The following is a 24,259-nucleotide window of genomic DNA, read 5'->3' on the forward strand; positions in this document are numbered from 1 at the left end:
TGGAATGTTCTTCCAATTATTTAGGTCTTTATTTTTTAACAATAAGTTATAGTTTTTTAATACAAGTGCTTTACATCATTGGTTAGGTTTATCCCTGAATATTTAGGTTTTATCTGTCCTAATTTATTTTCACTACTCTTTTGACATTTTTAGTTACTTTTATTGATATAATCTTCATTTCTAGACTCTCTTTCAGGCCTCTCTCTCCTGTCTTTTCTTTTCAGGTTGCAGCATACCCTTTAGTTTTCCTACAAAGTTGGTCTCTTGGTTATAAATGCTCTCAGTTTCTGTTTATCTGTGAATGTTCTAAACTCGCCCTCATTTTTGAAAGACCATCTTGCTAGATACAAAATTCTTGGCTGGAAGTTTTTGTCTCGTATTATCTTATATATATCAGACCACTGTCTTCTTGCCTCTATGGTTTCTGATGAGAAATTGGCACTTAAACTTATTGGGTATCCCTTATATGTTATGCATTGCTTTTCTCTTGCTGCTCTCAGAATTCTCTGTCTTTGGCATTTGGCACTCTGATTAGTATGTGTCTTGGAGTTGGTCTATTCAGATTTATTCAGATGGGATTATGTTGTCCTTCTTGAACACAGATATCTATGTCCTTCAGTAGGGTTGAGAAATTCTCCACCATTATTTCTTCAAGTATTCCCTCTGGCCCTTTTCCCTTCTCTTCTCCTTCTGGGACACCCATGACATGTATGTTTGCAAGTCTCTTGCTATTATTTAGTTCCCTGAGACCTTGTTCAATTTTTTCTATTCATTTCTTCATCTGTTCTTTTGTATGTTCGCTTTCTGAGGCCATTTCTTCAAGCTCACCAATCCTTTCTTCTGCCTCCTCAAATCTGCTATTATACGATTCCAATGTTCTTTAAATTTCATTTATTATGCCTTTTATGCCCATAAGATCTGCCGTTTTTCTATGTATACTTTCAAATTCTTCTTTGTGCTCATCCAATGTCTTCTTAATATCCTTAATTTCTTTAGCCATATCATTGAATTAAGGAGATTTGTTTGAACATCTATGGTTAGTTGTCTCAACTCCTTTATGTCATCCGGAGGCTTCTACTGTTCTTTTAACTGAGACATATCTTCCTGTTTCTTGTGAAGATTTTAATTTTTTTGTTGATATCTTGGCATCTGGCTTACTAAAGTATTTATTCTGAGTGCAGTTTCTCTCTTTAGAGCTTTCTTGTCCTTTCTTCTCCCTTGCTTGTTGTGCAGGAGGAGCCAAAGATGTAGCTGGTGCTGTAAGCTGTGGAGGCTCAAGCTGCCCTCATTGCTCCAAGGACATATGAAGCTTCTCCCAGCCTTCCCCTTTGCCAGGGGTAGGGACAGAGCCACAATTGTGTGTAATAATCCAAGATGTGCAGGCCTAGACTGTTGTTGTCCAGAGAGACTGATAAGGCTTCACACCCTTTTTTCCCCTGCCTGGGGCGGGGGATGGAGCTGCAGGTATAGACAGCAATCTATGCCATGCAGGTACAAAATGACCACAGTTGTCCCGGAAGATTTCTGACTATTCGGTCTGAGCCAGCCAAATGTACCTGTAGTTACCTGGAGAGGCTGGTGCAGGGCCTGCCAGCTTCCTCCCTACTAGAGGTGGGGCTGAAGTCTAGGCTAGGGCTGCAGTCCAATCTGGATCAAAGAAATCAGTCTCTACTGTCACTGTGATTTTCAGTCAGCCTGGTTTTCCCTCATGCTGAGGGTGGAGTAAAAATGGTGGCTACCAGCCTCTTTCCACTCAGACAGGTTCAAACTTTAGGATTATATGTTAGTCCACCGAATCTACTATCAGTAGGTGAAGTCGATGCCCAACCAATTCTTCCTCCCCCACTTTTGGGAAGTGGACCTTCCAACTCCAACTGTGGAACAGCTCCAGAGGTGCCTTGTGCCACCAGTGGAGGATGGGGACCAGCCTCCAGGGTGTGGAGTGCTGTATTCACAAATCTTCCCTGCAGATGGCAGTCTCCTCCTTCCATTCTTTCAAGGATGTTGCAGGATGCTCTTCTGGATCCCAGAGCTCCCAAACAGATGCTTTAGATAGCTCTGGGTGATTACTAACTGCTCTGTAGCACGAGCTGACTCCAGGAGTTCCTTACTCTGTTGCCATCTTGCTGGTTGTGCGTAAAGACTTTTAAAACTTAACTGGTGTGTAAAATGTTGAAGTCTGAGGACCACTCTAATACTATTTTCTAGATCCAGCAGATCTTCAGTCTTCCCAAAAGCTATATGTCGCTCAACTCAAAGTCAACAGGCAGGAATTTTTTTGTTTTAAAATTGAAATCTTTTTGAAATTTCCTACCTAAATAGTAAATCAATTCTCTTTTAATTTTTTTATTCATTTTGTAAAAATATTACAATCAAAAAATATGAGGTCCCATTCAACCCCACCACCCCCACCCCACCACTCCCCCCCCAGCAACACTCTCTCCCATCATCATGACATATCCATTGCATTTGGTAAGTATATCTCTGGGCATCGCTGCACCTCATGGTCAATGGCCCACATCATAGCCCATTCTCTCCCACGTTCCATCCAGTGGGCCCTGGGAGGATCTACAATGTCCGATAATTGTCCCTGAAGCACCAACCAGGACAACTCCAAGTCTTGAAAACGCCTCCACATCTCATCTCTTCCTCCCATTCCCCGCATCAATCAGCCACCATGGCCACTTTTCCCACATCAGTGCCACATTTTCTCTGTGGACATTGGATTGGTCGTGTCCATTGCACATCTATGTCAAGAGGAGGCTTAGAATCCACATGGATACTGGATGCAATCCTCCTGCTTTCAGTTGTAGGCACTCTAAGCTCCATGGTGTGGTGGTTGACATTCTTCAACTCCATGTTAGCTGAGTGGGGTAAGTCCAATAAATCAGAGTGTAGGAGTTGAAGTCTGTTGAGGTTCAGGGCATGGCTATCATATTGTCAGTCCAGAGATTCAAATCCCCTAGATATATCTTAAACCCCAGCACCAACTACAATTCCAGTAAAGTAGCATGAAAGGCTTGTGAAGAGATCCCATCTGTGTCCAGCTCCATCACGCAGAAACACCAGCTCCAAAGAAGGGCCAACTGACATGGCAGTGAACCCCATCTGCCATGACCATAGAACCTGTGGGTCTCTTTAGCCCTCAAAAGAACCAATACCTGGGGTTGTATCTACTTTATCTGTCTCTGAGACTCTGCTCAGGTGTGCATAAGGGCAATCCTTCTGACATCTTCCAGACTCTTTTTTTAGAGACTCATAGCCATATAAACTCATTTGTCCTTTCCATTTCCCCCTTAATTTAGGTCAAACAGCATTTTTAACTCCTGTTATTATATGTAGACAGGGATATTCTGCTGGTCCGCGTTGAACCTTTAATTCAAGGTCATTTTCTAGTTGCATCATCAGTTGGTACCTGGTAGTGATCCCTCGGTGCCAGGGAGGCTCATCCCCGGGTGTCATGTCCCACGCTGGGGGGAAGGCATTGCATTTACATGCTGAGTTTGGCTTAGAGACTGGCCACATTTGAGTAACATGAAGGCTGTCAGGAGGAAACTCCTAGGCACAGTGCTGCTCTAGGCCTTGTTCTTATTTCAGGCATATAGGCTCACAAGCATAGTCATTAGTATCAGGGGCTCACTGTTGGACCCTCATTCCTTCCTGATCCCCACTGTTGCACCTGGGGGACTGCCGCTGCTCCCCTAGGGACCACGACAGAGCACCCCCGGCCAGGAACCCAGTACCCCCCCAGCTGTTGTTTTTAATTGTTTCCACTATGAGTATATCCAAACATTACCATGCACCCTGGACATATGCCCTGTATAACTCCCTGTCAACCATATATCACCTGTCAATAACATCCTATACCAGTATTCCTCTGCTGCCATTGTTGAACCACTCTATGATCCAAAACTTCCTGAAAAGTGAAGCCCAATATAATGTCAGGATCCCTTACTAGTAAAATGGAATATAGCCATGGGTTTAAAGGTTAGATATAGAATACATATTAATTTGGAAAAATTCTACATCCTATCTTTTTCTTTTTTCCTAATTATTGAGCTTCTCTTCACAAGAGCCCTAGATCACAGTAATTCATATATACAATATACAGTACTCCCACACATCCACCATAAAACCTTTTCCCTTCCACAGCGATATTCTTATAACTTATTCATATTATATTTACTTAAACTGATGTACAGACTCTGAGACAATAGCTTTCAAACAAGGTGACATCTGTGCTTACATTGTGGTCCATACTTTAGGATATACAGTTTTCTGAATTTTTAGTTATCCTATGTTTTACATTATGGTCTACATTATTAGTCTGTCATCCCCTACATGTTTATGGTGTAATATTACATGTTTTATATCCATCCTTGTGTACTCTCACGAAACTCCTCTCTTACCCCCACATTTACCTTGGTTCCATCCATTCAACATCCATTTTCCCCTCCCCTTGGGGCCCACAGCGACAGCCAATCTCCATTTCCTGAGGAGCCACGTCCAGAGATACTTGCAACAGTGTTCAGGGCCTGATTTGCTCAACTGCCCTAATGCCCTGGGAGCCACCCTTTCTCTCGAGAGATACAGTTCCCTCTATTTTGTAAATCAATTCTCAATTACAGTGTGTGTTAAAAAGTCTCCAATAATTTGCTTCAGAATAATCCAACAGAAAGAGGAAAGCAGATGGAGAACAGATTAAAAAAAAACAAAACATTAGTTTATAATTTTTGAAGTTGATTAATGGGGATATAATTTATTATACTTTTCTCTAATGGGGATATAATTTATTATACTTTTCTCTCTACTTATGTATGTAATTGCAGTATTCCAAAAGAAAAAGTTAAGAAAAACCCAAGATACTGACACATCCAACTCCTTAGAATCAGAAAGCTTCAGCCAGTTTAGAGAAAAAAGAAAAAAATCAAGAATGATGTAGTTCTATGCAGAATGCTTTATGTTTTAGCTAATCAAGACCACACGTTTCCCTAAAACATGTATGTGATTGTATATGCTTATGTCTAGTTAGCTTATCTGTTCAGAATGTAATGACAATCAACCTAAGGCCATAAGTTTGACATTCATGTGGTTATTCAAATCACTTCATTCCTTGCACGTTTACAATCTTATTCTAACTACTTACCTCGAAAATGTGTTTTATCACCAGGGCTATCAGAAAAGAGAATATAGATGAACCAGGAAAAAATCACCATGGCTACTAGAGAATGATTCCAAAGCACATATCCTATTACTGGTTCAGCAATGTTCTCTTTGTATAAGTATCATTTGCAAAGTTTTCATTCAAATATAATCTATATACACCATCTAAAACAAGCGCTGACTTTGTTTGAATGACTAATTTGTATGCAGTGATACAACACAAACCGTGGGATGCGGACTTGGCCTCAATGGATAGAGCATCCGCCTACCACATGGCAGAGCCGCAGTTCAAACCTAGGGCCTCCTTGACCCGTGTGGAGCTGGCCCATGTGCAGTGCTGATGCGCGCAAGGAGTGCCCTGCCACGCAGGGGTGTCCCCCACGTAGGGGAGCCCCATGCGCAAGGAGTGCACCCTGTAAGGAGAGCCGCCCAGCATGAAAGAAAGTCCAGCCTGCGCAGGAATGGCACCTCACACAGGACAGCTAACGCAGCAAGATAATGCAACAACAACAACAAAGAGACACAGATTCCTGGTGCCGCTGACAAGAATACAAGCAGACATAAGAACACACAGCAAATGGACAGAGAGCGCAGACAACTGGGGTGGGGGAGGGGAAGGGGAGATAAATTTTTAAAAAAATCTTAAAAAAAAAAACCAGCAAACTGCAGACCCACTTTTAACCCACATACTAAAACGTGATACGGACTTTTACATTACAATTTCCAATTAACATTTTAAAATTAGTATTGTGGCTTCAAGATAATACTGTAAAGAGCAGAACAAGCCTGCTAACCATCTGAGTGCATAATACTTAGCATTGTGGAGTCAGACCCAAGTCATTATTCTGAGAAGCTGACGCTCTGCCACCATGCTCAATCTCAGTCTCAAAGCTGGGAAATCATTTACCTTCTGGTGCTGGATGTCGGGCAATGCTGTCATGGAGCAAACACCTTCTGTATATCAAACTCTGGCAAGACTGGTAAGTTAAAAAGCACCTGAAAGTAGACAGATTGTATCATCACATAAGAGAGCTTGCTCAGATTCTACCAACACCAGGAAAACAGCATGGTGTTGGAGGGTAACTTTACCACAGATGGTTAATTAGATAAAAGCACAAAAAAGGCAAAATTACTTCAAAACTACTTCACAAACTCCCGGCAAAAATATATCCAGCTGGCCAAACCTATACCACCCCCACTTAGTAAAGTGGCTGTGTCATATTACTGGGCAAACAGATACAAAGGTTCTCATCTGCAGCTTCTTTTTAGTCTGTGCAGCACTGGGAATGAATTTAGCCTGTCCACAGCTTTGAAATCTTGGTATGTTAAAAAAAAAAAAACTAATCATGTATTATTTTAAAATACGAAATTCTTCTTTTTTTTTTTAGGTACTGGGGGTCTGGGGATTAAACCTGGGACCTCGTATGTGGGAAGCCGGAGTTCAATGACAGAGCTACATCAGTTCCCTTAAGTTGGTTTTATCATTTGTTTTGCTTGTTGTTTGTTTTTGTCTTCTCAGGAGGGACCAGGAACTAAACCTGGGTCCTCCTGTGTGGGAGGCGGGTGCTCAACTGCTTGAATCATATTCACTCCCAGGAAATTATTCTTGTTAGTGACTTTTAAGAATAGATATAAACACTATCTTTAAGAATCTGACAGTATAGTGGGGAAAACCTGAAGAATATGGAAGACAAAAATGATGGAGAAAGGTTAGGACATTAACAAATGTTCACAGATTCAATTCTATCCAATGTCTATTCACTGAACACCTACCAGGACAAGGCCAATGAGGGTAGATGGAATGCAATGAGATGGCAAAAGATGCATTTGGATTATGCAGGTAAGGTTTTCCAAAAGATAAATGTTTTAAGTTGAGAAAATGAGGAGTAGAAAAATTAAAAGAGGAAGGGAAGCTGGGGGAAGGGATTCCAAATAGGTTTACCTTAAATAAGACTTGGGTATACATAAAGAGAGATAGCAAGCGCTCATTCTCACACAGAGAAATTATACTCAAGTATTTTGGCACTAATTCTAAACAGCAGAAATAAAAATAATTTTTATGAAAGAACCCATATGAGAGGCATTAATGTGTAGTGGTTACAAATGTGAACGCTGGAGCCAGAACGCCAGGTTCTCAGCTCTGCTAACTTCCCGTATAACTTTGGGCAAGTTATCTAATTTCCCCACATCCTAGTTTCCTCATCTGTAAAAATGGAAATAATCATAAGAGTTCACCACATGTGGTTGCTGCAATAAGGATGCAAGAACTCGATACCTGTGAATTACTTAGAACTGTGCCTGGCATATGATAGTGTGTGACAAATGATGTTAGCTGTTACTATTACAAACCCAAAATTGATAACCCTTCTCCCACTCCCAAGAAAAGAAAGATCAAGTTAGAAAATGTATAGGAATGCAATAAAAATTGGGAGTGGGGGGGAGACAAATATCAATCAATAAGGGAGCAAATAACGAAACATCCATACATACAAAGTAAAACTAAACAGAATAGAATCTATGTACTGATGTGGAAGAAAAATGTCCACAACATTTTTTTCCTTTTTCTTTTTTTTTTTTTTTACTGTTTTTTCCTTTTTTTTGTTATTTTATTTCTGTCTTGTCCACAACATTTTGATAAAAGAATTGGTAATGGCAAGCTGTTAAAGATGATATGTACAGTACAATCTCATTTCTATTAAGCATAAATAAAAATTAAAAAACCATTTAGTCCTTCAAAAAAGATTTTACTGAGTGTACAATACATGTACCAGGAATTGTTTTAGGAAGAGTTCTGAACAAAACAACAAAATTCAAAATTCCCTGTCCTCATGGAATTTTACATTCTAGAGGAAAGGGTAAAACAAAATGTAGGAAACACAGCTAGGAAGAAAGCAAGGAAGAGAGATAAAGAACATTGGGAGGGGAAGTGGATTTGGATCAACAGATAAACTGTCCACCTACCACATGGGAGGTCCATGGTTCAAATCCAGGGCCTCTTGACCCATGTGGTGAGCTGGCCCATGCACAGTGCTGATACACGCAAGGAGTGCCATGCTACGCAGGAGCATCCCCCGCATGGGGGAGCCCCACGCACAAGGAGTGTGCCCCATAAGGAGAGTCGCCCTGTGTGAAAAAGTGCATCCTGCCCAGAAGTGGTTGACACACACACACAGAGAGCTGATGCAGCAAGATGACGCAATGAAAAGAGACACAGATTCCCAGTGCCACTGACAAGAATCCAAATGAACACAGAAGAACACACAGTGAATGGACACAGAGAGCAGACGGGAGGGCGGGGGAGAGAAATAAATTTTAAAAATTAAAAAAAAAAAAAAAAAAAAAAGGACATTGGGAGGGCAGGGAGAGGTCAGCAGGGGGTTACATTTTAGGAAGCTTGGCCAGGGAGCGCCTAACTGATAAAGTGACATTTGAGGAAGTCACGTGGGCATGTGTAGGAAGAGCATTCCAGGCAGAGAGACCAGCCAAGGCAGACATCCTGAAGGAGGAGTGGTGCCTCATGTACCTGAAGAACAATCAGGCCAGTAAGCATGGAGGGAAGCAAGCAAGGCAAAGAAACATAGATGAGGTCATAGAGGAAGAAAAGGACCAGCTGTAAAGGCCTGTAAGTTACTGAAAGGATTTTAAATTTTACTCATCAGAAATGGAGAGCTACTTGGAAGGTTTTAGGCACAGGGGTAACATGAACTGATGAAGTTTTAAAAGGATCACAATCATAGCTATGTTGAGAACAGACTGAAGGTGGCAAGGATGGAGACAGGAAGACAGTTGGAAGATAACCACAATAATCTAGCAAGAAAGGATGGTGTCATGGTCTAGGGCTATAGAGATGGTGGGAAAAAGTTGGACTCAAATTTGAAATGCCTGTTAAACATCCAGATAGAGATATTAAGTAGGCAGTGAGATCTGTAAACCTGATTTAGGGGGAGAGGTCCAGGCTAAAGTTTTATTTTCAGATCACCAATGTACAGATGAATATGTGACAACCAAGAGAAAGTGTTGACGGGAGAAAAAGTCCAAGGACTGACATTGAGATGAGATAGACTAGCAAAGAGGACTGAAAACTAAAGAGTCAGGGGTAGGAAGAAAACCAGGAGAGTACTGGGTCCTGGAAGCCAGATTATGAAAGTGCTTTGAGGAGGAGGGAGTGATAGTGTTAAACACAGTTCACAGGTCAAGTAAAATGAAGACACACCAAGGTTACCACTAAGAGTGAGACAGAGGGAGGAGGTGGACTTAACTTTCTATGTACTTTTATATTCCATTAGCTTTAACACATTATTTATGTAATAATTTTTAAAAATGTAATCTATTTCAAAGGAAAACAGTATTACCTCCTGAATAAATAAGGAAACCCCTTTATATCAAACAGTAAAACTGCCTTAAAAGGGCATCCTGCTTTAGTTATATTGATGATAAAAGTCCATGCCAGTTTTTATAAAAGCAGCTTTTCTCTTTCATAAAGGTACAAGCAACATTTATTTTGGATGGATAAATACTTTACAGTGGTTTGTACTATACAAAACTTAAAAATGGACAAAACTAGGTAATGACTTAAAATGGCTTACCGGAGCCATATGTGACCATTGGAGCAGACTGCCTGTTTGCGATCTGTGAATGGCAAGATCTCTTTACAAAGACTACAGTGCTCAGGGAAAGTTTGTTTGTTCATCTTCTTTGAGATATGTCCAATCAGCACCTAGTCACACAAAGCAGTCAGCAATGTTTAGTGGAGAGTGCAGGATTTCCTGAAGAAAAAAAACCTCTAATACAAAGGAAAAAAGAAAAAACAGTAATATAGAAGAGACAGGGGATTTGCATTTCCATGTAGGCTGATCTAAAAGTAAAAAGCTAGACCTTTGATATGTGACAAATTGGCTGAATAAAATAAATTCATTCAATGACCCTGTGACAACAATACAAACCATAACCACTAAAGGAAAAACTGTTCTGAAAACCAAAATCTTATTACTTGCCTCATTTTAGTTGCTTCTGAAACAAGGACTTCAGAGTTCTGTTAGAAGACAAAGTATTTAGCTATTATTTACAATGTTTTGACTTTAAGAAAAACATAACCTCTATATGTAAAATATTATGAAATATTACTATCATTGTAGAATTGTACAAATGTCTATTCCTTAAAGAAGGCTTACAAAGTAAAAAGATAATCAGGATTTTAAAAGAAATCTTAATTTTGCCTTCTATCAGATGTGCCCAAGGACACATGACTTATCTAGACTAGTAGTTCCACTGATTCCTACTGCAGAGGTATTTCAGGACCCATCATGCAAGTGGAGAGGTGGTAGTGAGAAAGTGGTTGACAAGGCAGTGCTTTAGTCCTTGTCCCTACTTCAGCTTTGTTTTACCTTATTTATTAGGATTACACTACTTTAAAAAAAAAAAAAGTCTGAAAAATAGTGATGAACTTCATTATAGGATACACCAACACTTAAAAACCATCTTCTTTTAATAGCAGACAATATCCTGGAAACTAATGAATCCATTTTTTTAACCTCTTGTGGAAGAATCCTCTAAGTCGACAATTTATTAGAATTCACTTAAGTTTCAGAAAATATCTTAATATTTCAGAAATTGGTGAACCAACCTGTACGTAATTTACAAATTAACTTTTGGCCTTCTCATTATTTAGGCTTAAGAATCCTAAGCTTATTTTTGGGTCTCTTATAGCAGACCACCATTTCTACTTCTCTTTTCTAGACAGGATATATATCCTGATAATGGTAGGGTGACAGAAACTGCCTAGAAGTCCTCAAATATAGATGCACCCAAATTTTACATCAGGAAAGATTGCTTCTCTTTGCTCTTTTTTTAAATTTATTAAATTGTCTTTTTTAAAGATATATAGATCAAAAAAATTTTACATTAAACCTTTGCTCTTGATATCCTTCTTAATCATGAAAACCCAGCTTTATTAGTTTAACTCATGCACTCTCAATGGGGGTGATAAGGCCCCCAAGGGGACAAAAATCGGTTCTAGTGGAGTGGACAGAGGGCAAAAGAAAACTTACTCTTTTTATTTATAAAGTACAAATATACATTCAGTATATAAACAGACACACAGTGTATTATACCTGTGGTATTAAAATTTCATGGGCTGAGGCAACTAGGAAGAAAATATCTGATAAAGTTGTTTCAGGAGGGCAATAAAAGGGTTGAGAAATGCTGGTCCAACTATACCAACATACCAAGCTGAGGATCTCAGAAATAATTTATAATTACTACATCAGCCTCCTAGGTCAAAAAAAGCCTTCATTTTATGCAGAGTTGGACTTTTAAAAGCATGAGTAGAGTGGGTGTAGCTCAGTGGTTGAGCATTTGCCTCCCGGTACCGCCCCCCAAAAAGCTTGAAATGCATTGTCTTCAATCAAAACTCTGATGTCATAGATGTGCAAGGGTACAATCTCCCCTTCTTCAACTGACCCTATTGGAATGACAGTCATGCAAAATTTAGCTTCCCAAAGCTCACATTTTGATCATTTATACTAAACCATTACCAACCATTTTCCAGTACATATTATCCAAAATATTTTTGCTAATATCTCCTTAACTACTTACATATCCGTCTTAGGTCCTGTAAAAGAGTAATAACCAGAATATGTCACAATTTAGACCCCAATGAAATAATGTTTAAAGATTGAAAAGTCCGTTACTTAATTACTCCTAAGATGACTGTGAACAGATCATACGAGAATAATTTTAGGAGCACACACACACACTTTCCAACAAGAAAATGCAACAAATAACTTGGGCATTAGGGATAAAATATTTAACATTCAGGATAAAAATATTTAAGTTTATGGTCTTCAATTAATATTTCAAAGAAGACTTTAGGGGAAACAGATGTGGATCAAGTGACTGAGCTCCCACCTACCACATGGGAGGTCCGGGTTCTATTCCCTGTGCCTCCTAAAGAAGACAAACAACACAGTAAGCTGACACGACAGGCTGGCACGGATAGCTGACGCAACAAGATGACACAAGAGACACATAGAGGAAAACATAATGAGAGACACAACAAAGCTGGGAGCAGAGATAGCTCAAGCAATTAGGCACCTCCCTCTCATATGGGAGCCCCAGGTTCGGGTCCTAGTGCCCTCTAAAAAAAAGACCAGCACACAACCAATAGACACAGTAAATGCAAACAATGAGGTGGTGGGGAGAAATAAGTAAATAAAATAAATCTTAAACAAACAAACAAAAAAAGGTCTTAGGCAATGAGAATATGTGTTAATTCTTTGGAATAAAAGGAGCAGGCTTTGTGTTTTTGAGTATTTTAGTATATAGTATACTAAGTCCTTGGAACACAAGTTCTTCAGGATTTTAATACCTGTTAGCTGAAGCAAAGTTCCATGGCCAATAAGTCTGGATAAGACTGAGCTAAACCAAATTAAATTATTTCTTTTCTGGAGAAAAGCTCAGAACCCCTAGAATGGTTAATTTCCACTGGGAACCTTGGAATCTTAATGGCGTTCCACTGAGAACTTGAGTTTGGGGGAATACATTTTGGATAACACTGTATGATTGTTCTAATACTGAAATAAAGATTATACCCAGTTTGTGTATAAGCAAGATATGAGTAATAATCTATTTGCTTTACATGCCCTTCCTGATTAAATCAGAAGACATATTCAAGTTCTTTCAAATGGAAAACAAAGCCCCCCAAAATAAATTTTTGAGAACAGGAAGGGAAAAGAGTCCAGGGTACCAGACATATATTGCTATGACTGACCAACACATACTACCTTGCTAAATGCAACCTCCTCAAGCTTACCCACAGCCTGGAAATTTCATCTTGCAAAACCTTACGTATCAATCAAGGCCACAGTGGAAGGAAGAACTGAAATGTGTGATATGAACGTGTCCTCTGCATTAATCCACATTTCCTACTTATTCAACCTGCACCTCATGCCAATCAATTACCTTAAAAAGGTCAAAAGTGAAAGTTGAGCTTTAAGAATTTAATTTCAGTCATTTCTTTTTCATGAAGAAAGCAGACTTTTCAGTTTCAGTGTTTTTGTTAATAAACACCTACCCGTGCTGTTCTGTCATCATATTCTTCATCAGACATTAAAAAATTACAGAGTCCTCTGGTAGGGATGCTAGTGTTTTCTGTGATCCAGGTGTGCAGGTAAACTTCTCCTAAGACTCGCTTCATGTGTTCCCTAGTCAAGTGCATCTCCACAGCTTCAATTTTCCCTTGGATTTCAAGGAGTTTTTCTTCCATTGGCTCACGGCCTCCAGCATCTCCAGACTGGGTGAGTAGATCATCAGTTGGTTCGTCTGCATCACCTTCTTTGCTCCTTTCCTGAAGGCTTTGCTTATTCAACTTTTTGGAAGAAGTGCCTTCTTCTTGCTGTTCATCCTCATCATTGCCCATTCCAGGTGAGTCAACTAGTAAGATTTTTGAGTCCTCATGGCTGGGTTTCCATAAGGCTTCTGAAGGGGTTTTCTGCATTGACTGATATAAAATCCTCAAGAGGAAAAGTTTAAAACGCCAAAAATAGGTGGCCCCACTGCTTTCAAACTTTTTTTCCAAAGCTTCCTGTAAAAACTGAGGGATGTGTTTATCTTTTAAAATTTTCCAGCGTATTAGGTCTATTAAGTCTACCTGCTTAAAGAGATTTTGAACTGAAGATTCCAGGAGTTGAGCAGCTGCCTCTTCAAAGGATTTGAGAGTAACAAACTGGACCTGGTAGTTTTTGTTAACAGGATGGAGGCCATTGACCATACCTTCAGTTGTAATGACAGCCAGATATGCACCACAGGGGCTCACTGCTATACCGTGAGTCCTTACTGAGCCAAAAACATCTGAAAGTTTAATCAACTGGTGTTCAAACTTTAATGCAACATCTGTGAAAATGGGAATTAACTGCCTCACCTTCCCATCACTGGAACAAGTATATACTGTTCCATTCTGTTTGTCTGCAGTCATGGAGACAATTGGCAGTGAGTGAAGGCCTGTGACATGGGAATTGTGAACATTCAGACCTGCTTTGGAGATCAGAAGAAGACACCAAAACACATAGGATCCTCTTGCAGCAACCACTAAGCTACAACTACACTTTTGGTAAGGATGATAAAGTGGCACACATTTAATGCTATGCACTGGCAATTGGTCCATTTCTTTCCATAAGACAACAGGCTGCCTTAAGGTGAAGTAGCCTTTAATTGCTTTGAGATTGACTGGAAGAATTTTTACAGGTCCAAAAGCACTCCCCACTATAAGGCCACTCATTTTCCGATTACTGTGCTCATATTCCCACCAAAACAAAACACTAGGAGAGTTGATTCCCGATTCAATTGTGTTACACGAAGAGATGGATTCCTTTCCTACAAAGGGTAGCTGAAACTGCCATACAGCAATATTACCATTTTCAAAGAGGACTGCAAGGAGCACACTGCCAACATCGTGGCATTCATTGTTATGCTTGACCTGCTGTGTGGTACAGATGCCCGACCACTCCATTCTGACCGGTGTTTGCATGCTGTGTCTCCTCTGAAACTCAGCAAAGTCCCCAAGATTTCCTTCTGGGGCCTCATTTTTAGAGAGTCTATAACTGGTCTCATAAAGACGTTCTCCATAAATCTCAGTCAGATCAATCAACTGTACCCACTGGAGTCTGTTGAAGTTAGCCTGGATGGTCAGGCGATTGTCCATGGTCAATGCTGCCAAGAGGCACCTGCCATTAGCATCACAACCCATGGGGGACCAACTAGCGTATTTGAATCCTCTCATTGGTGGCAAAGCCTTCCCTTCAGGATTGAACACCCTATCCAACATGAAAGTTTGACTGACTGTGGGGTCTTTAGAGGTGGCAAATTTCTCCTTACACTCAGCAACTTCTTTTTTTGAGCCAACCTGAAAATAAGAGATATAAAAAATTATCAGAGAAATATTTCAGTCTATGGTGAATATATTTATGTTACTTACAGCACATTAACCAATTCACATTAATACAGAACCATGATTTTGGCTCAACTAAAAGACCTGTCTAAAGAATCTAATGACTAAATGAACTACTTTTTTTTTTTTTTTAAGGATCAGAATAAATTTTGTCATTATATATAGCCTGGTTCCCACAGTCTTCAAACTGACATAGCAGTAGAGATGTACTTAATTCTTAGACGTCAACAGAGAACTTAGCTGAGCCAGTCATAGAACCATAAAGGTGTTAAAAATTCATGGAAGTATATATCTATATAACATCCTTGACACAATTAAGTATTTGGATCTTTACAGTATTTTCGTGCTATGAATGCCAGTTTTAAGTTTCCTATCTGAAATTTCACTTACAAACTATGCTGAGAGCCAACTCCAACTGCTTTGTCTATTGTTTCTTTTCATTTGCACACTACTATAGAAAAACTTCTGCTCTAATCAGACTACCCTATTTGCCATTCCCTGAACATCTCTACCTCTGCTTTCCCTGGTTTGCTTACCTAGAATGCCCTCTCTTTCCTCCTATCTAAATCATATACATCCTACTAATCCTACTAAGTCTAACTCTCAATGAGGCCTTCTGAGATCACTCTAGTTTTCATTCATCTCTCCCTTCTCTAAGTTTATAACATGTATCACCTGTGCTGTTTGTTTAGGGCCGAAGCTCTTTAAAAGATTTTAAAAGGACATATAAAGATGGAGGGAGATAGAAATGACCAAAACAAAATAGTCCAGAGCCATAAGAAAATAGCCAGGATGAGAAGCAGATGTGACTGAAGCGATTGGGCTCCAGTCTACATATAGGAGGTCCAGGGTTTGCTTCCCTGGGCTTCCTGGTGAAGGCAAGCTGGCCTGCAAGGAAAGCTGGCACAGCAAGATGATGCAACAAAAAAAGACACAGAGGAGAGACAATAAGAAACACAGCAGACCAGCTGAGGTGGTTCAAGGGATTAAGCACCTCTTTCCCACTCCAGAAGGTCCCCAGATCAGTTCCTGGTGCCACCTAAAGAGAAGACAAACAGACAGAAGAGCACACAGTGAATGGACGCAGAGAGCAGACAGCGAGTGCCAAACCGGGGGCGGGGGGAGGGGGGGATAAATAAATCAATCTTAAAAAAAAAAAAAGCCAGGAGGCTAAAGCCAAAATAGAGCAGATGTCCACCAAAAAATGTTTTTTATGTCAGAAGCAGGAAGAATAAGGAAGGACTTGATGCTAGATTAGTATGTAATAGAAAGAGACTCTTTCAATTCTTTTTTTTAGAGTCAATTCCTTTTTCACAGACGCTGACCTTCAAATAAGAAAGAGTCCAATATGATTAGAAGCCTAAGACATATATAGATATATTAAAAGTCACTTTAAATGAATTTAAATTCTCCAAGTCCAGATGAATTACACTACAGAACACAAAAAAGATCTGGAAGATGTTCAACTCAGAACCACTACCTACATAGGACACTTAATAAAGCTTGGACAACTGGGGATGTATTAGAAAACCAGAATACAACAAATAATTTTAAAATATGCTAGAAATGGTAAATAGATAACAAAAACTACAGAACATTAAGAAAACTCCTCAATATATTAACAAATTAATGGTTTGTGCAGACAGCAGTGATCATTACAATCTAGTATAGAATAACTGGAAAAATCTAATCTTCTCTTCCATTAAAATTGCTACATGGCTTAATAATAAATAAAATAAAATAAGCAAATAAAATGAAAGGTAGATATAAAGTTGCCTACCAAATGAATTAGATGACTAATTTATTCTAAAGTATGTTTCACAGAATACTATGCCCCTAAATTGTTCCTTGAAAAAGAGTTTTGTGGCCAAATAAGTTTTGGAAATGCTATATATTATAAACCATCCCCTTGAAGAGTCACAATTCTCATTACCACCTTAAATGTCTTGGGTAGCCAGGGAGCTACCAAATAAAGAGACTTATATTTAACTAGAGTTATCTAAACTTTTTTTCCATTTTTATAAAAGAACCTTTTTTGGGAGTGTCACCTTTTATCATCCTAAAAAATACTCTGGAAATAGTGTTTTAGACAATATATCTTGATTTTACAAAGACATTTAAGGTAGTCTCTTTGATATACTTATGGACAAGCTGGAAAAACAAAGGAAGAAAATTTCTACCAAAAAGAGGTAGGGCTGGCTAGGCTGGTAATAGAATAATGCCAATCAAAATGTAAAGCTTTATATGGGTAGATAAAATCTGAAATATGACATAATGAAGCACAGCGTAATGATCTGTGCTATGATGCCAGACTGCCTGGGTTCAAATCCTAGTTCTGTAATATACGAGTTCCATGGCCCTGTGCAAATTGTTTACACCTTCTTAATTTTCTCATTTAAAAGAGAATAATAATACCTATCTCATAGTTAGGAAGATTAAGTAAGTCAAATATGGAAAGCATATGTTAGTAAGTGTTCAATAAATATTAGCCATGATTATTATCAATACTCTCCAAGGATCAAGTAAATATTAATGAGACATAGAAAGTGTGTAAAATGCCCAACAAATGAAGAGTAGATATAAAATTGTTAATCAAATCCTACAATACTGTAAACTTGCAATAATCCTTAGAATATGTAAATTTATTACAAATAAAAACTATCGTGGAACAAAAGATAAACTTATAGAATTTAACCTGAAGCAACAGCACAGGATGAAATGAAGTTCAAGCAAACCTTAGTTCCACTCATTAGAGGAAGAATTCTTGAAAGGATGGAGAGCAGGATAAATTTTAAGCAGTAGAGAAAATCCTTTTGGTTTTGTGGGTAATTTTGCTCCCTGAATTCCACCTTTAGTCATTTAATTATACACTATCAGGGAAGCAGACTTGGTCCAATGGACAGGGCGTCTGCCTACATCATGGGAGGCCCACGGTTCAAACCCCGGGCCTCCATGACACGTGTGGAGCTGGCCCATGTGCAGTGCTGATGCGCGCAAGGAGTGCCCTGCCACGCAGGGGTGTCCCCCGCGTAGGGAAGCCCCATGTGCAATGAGTGCGCCCCATAAGGAGAGCCGCCCAGCGCGAAAGAAAGTGCAGCCTACCCAGGAATGGCGCTGCACACATGGAGAGCTGACACAGCAAGATGACACAACGAAAAGAAAACACAGATTCCTGGTGCTGCTGATAAGGATAGAAGCGGTCACAGAAGAACACACAGTGAATGAACAAAGAGAACCGAGAGCTGGTGGAGGGAGGGGAGAGAAATAAATTAAAAAAATAAATCTTAAAAAAAAAATACACTATCATGTTTTCAGTTAGCTGCTAATACTAATAGCAAGGCACTTTGTAAGATCTGATAAAAACTCATTTGAAACTATTAGACAGTAAGCTTCTTGAGGGCAAGGAATATGATTCCAAAGTTAGGCAATATTTACTCAAGTTAATGTAATTAATGCTTTTTAATGCTCCTAACAATTGATATGTAATAAAATGAACTTAGTTATCGCATATATTATAATGTGGAATTGTATACAATCAGATAAATCACTAAATCAGTAGGTCAATGGGAAGAAAAACTGAGACTTATTTTTAAATCACAATTTTACCGCTTTTCAGATTTACATCATTCACTTTTATATTATGTATAACCTCAATCCCCAAGACAGTAACTTGCATAATTAATGTTTGAATGTTCTATCACTGAAGGTTTTCATTAAAAAAAAAAAAATCATAACCTAAATAATAGAATGACAAAGGAAAAAGATTCAAAAGATTTAGTACCTAGCCTTCTAGCAGAGCTACACACTAAAACTGTGATCTAGGTCGTACACTGTCCATATTCTTGAGATACAGCAAACACAAGCTGGACAGCCCTCAGTAGGCTTAAATCCCCAGGGACTGTCATGGATAGAGCTATCAAAGTACTGATACAGAGTGCTTTACATACCTACCATTATATAAGTTTTACGCCACAGAGACCTCTTTTAGAATTACAGGGACAACTTAGCATTCACTCACTAGGCAGTTCTAGTCTAATAAGACTGCCACCTGATTGATGGTTTGCGTGATGTGCATACCAAAAACCACTACAGAATGGGAAGATACCATAAATTAATTTCATATAAGCTATTTATCAATTATTAGAGGGATGTATAAGGATTCCCTATTACTAATTAAGACAGTTGCAGAACTAATGTAGTCAAATTTTTATCAGAATATTATGGATACCTTCATATCCACTACCACAACATTAATCCAGGCTCTTATTCCTTCATACCTGTAGGAATGCACTACCTTTTTTCCCTTGAGCATTTATAGTGTACCAAGAACTGTGGTGATAACATACTTAATTTTTCATAAAGCCCAAATGAGGTAGGTTTTAATATCCTCCTTTTATAACTAGGCCTATCTTGCTATATTGTACCAAAGACCAATCTCTTAACCCCTATTTTATATCGACCAACAATCATCTTCTTGCCTCTAGTCCAGCCAAAGTCATATTCTTGAACCATACATACCAGGTCACTCCATGCTTATGAAATCAATTGCACCTTAGGATCCCTTGATTTAAGCCAAATTACTCAGACTGACCTTCAAAGTTCTCAAACTGGATTCACCTTACTTTCTCTAACCCTCTAGCAGAGCTTCCTAAGCTCATTTGCCGATTATTACTTACAAAATCACCAGTAAATTATATTCATGACTTAAATATTTATGTCCATGAGGTGGGCACCTCATTCTTGCCACCTGGATTGTCCTTTCCTCGCCTCCTCCCGTGAACCAAAGTATACTTCCTTTAGGGACTGCTGCAGATTCACCACCAGATAATTACCTCTGATAAAAAAAACTCTACCCCCCATTCTTTTCTTTAAATTCTCTCTGCTAAAGTATTAACTCTTTCATACTGACACACACAATTAAAGATTTATATCACTGATGTGCATATGAACATCCCTAAAAATAATATGAACATCCCTAAAAATAGTAAGTTCCTTTTCAGCAAATATACACCTTTAAAAACTCCTTCCTTCTGTCTCTCCTTGTGAGTATTACCAGCATCTGTTCACCTCAACTCTTTATACTTGAACCAATTTGTTCACATCTCCAAGATCTCAAAGGGTTAGTCATACAGATTTACCAACAATCTAATTAAACATCAAGTTTTCCACTTGAACTTGAAATTAGGTACACCAAAAAGTGGTGCGGGCTCCCCGCACTCTACCAACGAGTAATAACTCATATGGCGAGTAATGGCTCATATTTTTTGTGACTTGCCAAAAAATGTTAAGCTCCATGACAGTAGGTACTTTGTTTTGTATTCTGCTTTATTTCCAGAAACCCAGATGAGCACCTGGTACATAGTGGTATTTAAATACCTATTAAATGAATGAATATACACTTTGTCAGATCATATAAGTGCATTGAGATCTATAAAAGATAGAGGATAAGCGTTCATTACCTCTAAACCATTACAATAAATCATATGACTTACTACTTAAAATAAAAATTTTAAAATGGCAATAGTAAAACAGTAAAACTTTAGAACTCTAAAGTTCCAAAGGCAAATTATCTGAAGCTTAAAGCAATAAATTTGCAGAGTCTTTATACCTGAAATATAAAGATTGCATCTGTTTCCAGAGGCTTTATTTTTCGCTCTCCATCCCAAAGACTTAGTTATCAAAGAAAAACTAGAATATAAACTCTGAGATCCAGTATTTTATCCATCTGCCCAGTGTGAGAAGCAAGGACCATTCATAATAGTCACTGAAATGGTTAAGACAATGAAAAGGACCCGTTTTCCTCTGCAAAGCAAAAGATGAGCAAGAGGAGGGCACACCACTGTAAACAAAGCCAGCCAAGGGCCTCCGGGAGTCGGCCCCAGACAATAGGAGCCACGGTAGAGGTTCAGTCAACAGGGGGTGGAGTCGCAGAAACCACGACAGTGAGCAATCAGCGCCAGCAACCACCCTGAGGCAGGGGATGAAGAAAGGGTTGGCGGGCCCGAATCCAAGCGGTTCACAGGGTGTGCGTGTGAGTCTAAGTGGTTACCCGGAAAATGGGGGTACAGCTGCAAGGCTGTTTTGTTGTTGTTTTCATTTTTAAAATATTGGGGGGCGGGGAAGCTCCGGCAACCCTGGTCGCTTAATAAGCCCTAAGTGCTGGGTGTGCGAAGGGGAATCCCCCTGCGAGGCGCAGGCCAGGATTCCCCGGAGACGGATGACGCGCCTGCAAGAGGGAGCAGGAGGAGGCCCTAGAGCTGAGAGCCAGATATGACTTACTTTGAGGAGGCAGCTGTTGAGAGGTGCGGGCACCGATGTGCGGTGGATGACCAGGTCCTGTCCCGGGTTGTGCACGTCGCAGATGAGCTCCAACACAGCGATGCTACGGGCGGTGGACACGGATACGCGGTGGTCCTCGGACCAGGCCAGCGGCTCCAGGCCGCTCACCGCGTACTGCAGCTTCACCGCCGGCTCCCGCCGAGTCACCATGAGGCGGAACGAGGCGCTGGGCCCGGGAACCGCGTCCGGTCCCGACTCCTTCCCGCCCGCCTCGCCGCCCCCCTCGCCCTCCTCCTCCCCGGGCGGCGCAGGCCCGTCAGCCGCGGGCCCTATGCGGGCCTTCTCGGCCGTGGACATCTTCCCTAGGATCCAGAAGCCTGATCCCGGGGCGCGCCAAACACGGGTTGAGGTCGGGTTACTGCCTTCAGCACAACCGCCTCCAGCCCCCAGCGTCCTCCGCGGCAGTTTTAGTTCTCGAGCCTAAGAGCGCCGCCGAGCCAGGAAGGACCCCACCGTTGCCTGGCGACCCAAGCCCTGAGTGGTGGCCAAAGAGCTGCCTGTCTAAAAAAAAAAAAACGCAACTGCTGCGGGGCCGAATCCAAAGCACAGGGGCAGGACAGCGCCTCGGCTGCGGGCTGGTGGTGACAAAGTGCCTTGAGAAGGAAACGTGATCCTGAGTTCCCCTCCTGCATGGCAGGCAAAGGGCCCTCTCTCCCAGTGACCGAGACCAAACCCCTTAGACACCCCTCCTCGCAATGCATTACTTAAGTGCAAGGGGGAAACCTGGCAGCACAGGAAAAAAATGATTTGATGGTGCAGGATCTCTGCTTGTTTTTCAGAGGAATTCTTATAACAACAATCATTAACTCTCCAACGGAGTGTACTTTTACACCCCTGCAATAAGCCAAGCCATGTGGGACGCAAAGCAGATACTGAGTCCTTGAACTCTAGGCTTGACCCCACCCCGTTCCCCCTTCCCCCCGTTCGCGCTTCACACCGAGCGCATTCACCGCTGCTTTGGTCACTTAGGTGTGTGCTTACGTGTTTTTGAGCTTTTCAGGGCCTCGGAAGGGGCGGCGGCAGGACTGGGCGGGACAGCTACGCGGGGTCCTTGTACGCGGCGCACGTGGGCGAGAGCCAGAGCCGAGATCCCGGGACCTGAGCTGCCCCAGCACCCCAGAATTTGCCGGCGTCTCCACCTCAACGCCCGGTTGTCTTCCCCCCGGTACCAGCATGGCAGCCGCTGACGGTTTGCTTTTCAACGTTTCGGAGTCCCGGGCCGCCGCCTCCAGGACGTTCTCCAGACCCTTCCGAGTCCAGGCGAGGCGGGTGAGTTCTGACCCGGCTTCAGTTCAGTCTCCACCAGAGGCCGAGTTCATGGTGCACCGCGGGCTGCCGCCTTGCCTCTGGGTCCTGTTTCGAATTATTTGCAGAATTGAGAGGGAAAAGTCAGATATAAGGCAGCTTCTGGAGGAGTGGTTCAGAAACGCGTGTAGAAACCCGGAACACAATCCTGCGGGGATGTACTCGGAGTGGAGCAAGTGAAAAGGGGCGGGGAGCCGGTTCGAGCTACAAGTTTGAAGACGTGAAAGATAAAGTTAGGAATTGGTAGTTTACGATAGAAATTAGGAGCTAGCGCTCTTGAGTCGCAGCACTGTCACTTAAATCAACCTCTTCTAAAATCCAGTTTCCTCGACTTTAAGCGTAGTTTGTTTCAGAAAAAAGAACTGGAGAAAAGAAATTTCTTTGAAGAGTTTTCAAAAATAGGATAGATTTTCATCCACGTGGATTGGAGGGTTAGAAAACACAATTCATCAACCTAACTCCCTTACAAGGAAGGGCAAAAATGCCTGAACTCAAGGAAGAGCTGAAAACTGTTTCTAGGATGGCTGACTTATCTCCTAACTCTCAGATTGAAAGTGGAAGGCTGCTGGGCAGAAAATCTGTTTTAAAATGATAAGTTTCTGTAAAGGATAAAATTTAGTGCCAAGGCAGCCCACCCTCTCACCACGCACCACATAATCCATTGGAAATCAATTGCCAAAATTGGTTCAGGTCAACCATGTGTTGAACTGAAATTCCTTGAGTTCGTGTAAGATCAAACCAGCTCACAACCCGCTGTGTGGTTTCTCTGGTAGTTTTTAGTGATGATCAAGCTTTGGGATTCAGAAGCTTGGGAGTAAGGAATCTAGCTGGTGAGTGGCATAGCCACAAATAATGGGTTCTGGGAATTGGGGATGAGGTGTATATAGAGGAGCCATTGAGAGCATTGAATTTGGAGTAGAATAGATTTGACATTAGATGCCAGCCTTGCAAATCACTAACTCTGTGACCTTGGAGAATGATCCTCACTTTTCCTATCCATACAGTGGGAACAGTATTTTCTACTTCATATAAGACTGCTATGAAAATTAACTGCGGGAATGTATACAAAAACCTTAAACATTGTCTGGCCCATAGAGGTACTTAATAAATGCCAATTATAAGTAAATGTAGTATTGGCTCCATTTTTGTTAATAGCATTACTACATCAGTAGGTCAGTGGGATGCTTGTACCATGTACAAAGCCTGGTAACTAATACATAGGAAGCACTTACTAAACTTTTCTTGACCGAGTTGAAGAAATAATCATAGGGTATCTGGTTTTATAATTAATTGAACCATTGTGTCAAAAGGGTATCAATGAGGTGATGTCAGGTGTCTGCAGTGGCCTTGTCTGCATCTACGTTTTTGTTAATATGTTTAATAAGGATTATGGGTATGCCGATTGTATTTGCCAGTATCCTGAACTTGGGATGAGTAGCTATATTTAATTTATGCTATATCTAACATTATGCAGAATTTTCCTCCCAAAAGTGGTTTCTGTTTGTTACA

The 24,259-nt window shown here is 40.6% G+C and overlaps 2 protein-coding genes across 4 annotated transcripts in view; one reads left to right on the plus strand and one right to left on the minus strand.

Annotated features, from left to right (window-relative positions):
* The window catches only part of GTF3C4 (general transcription factor IIIC subunit 4), a 31,337-nt gene extending 9,595 nt beyond the window's left edge, over positions 1-21,742 (minus strand). Inside the window, exons 1-5 of one of the 2 annotated variants that reach the window (XR_011649433.1) lie at positions 21,386-21,742; positions 13,235-15,061; positions 10,158-10,195; positions 9,750-9,880; positions 6,071-6,159 (exon numbers count right to left, since the gene is read on the minus strand). Coding sequence is in view for 1 of the 2 variants with exons in the window: in XM_058302138.1 (XP_058158121.1) it covers positions 6,071-6,159; positions 9,750-9,880; positions 13,235-15,061; positions 21,386-21,742 (2,404 nt within the window). In the remaining variant the exon portion in view is untranslated. The remainder of the gene's footprint in view (positions 1-6,070; positions 6,160-9,749; positions 9,881-10,157; positions 10,196-13,234; positions 15,062-21,385) is intronic. The other variant, XM_058302138.1, reaches the window with a different exon arrangement.
* Positions 21,743-21,828: 86 nt separating this feature from the next.
* DDX31 (DEAD-box helicase 31) overlaps positions 21,829-24,259 on the plus strand; it is a 79,624-nt gene continuing 77,193 nt past the window's right edge. For both annotated transcript variants that reach the window (XM_004485234.5, XM_071216874.1), the window contains exon 1: positions 21,829-22,714. In XM_004485234.5, the coding sequence (XP_004485291.4) occupies positions 22,619-22,714 (96 nt within the window). In that variant the 5' untranslated portion in view covers positions 21,829-22,618. The remainder of the gene's footprint in view (positions 22,715-24,259) is intronic.

Source organism: Dasypus novemcinctus, chromosome 8 (genome assembly GCF_030445035.2).
Source record: "Dasypus novemcinctus isolate mDasNov1 chromosome 8, mDasNov1.1.hap2, whole genome shotgun sequence".
NCBI lineage: Eukaryota > Metazoa > Chordata > Mammalia > Cingulata > Dasypodidae > Dasypus > Dasypus novemcinctus.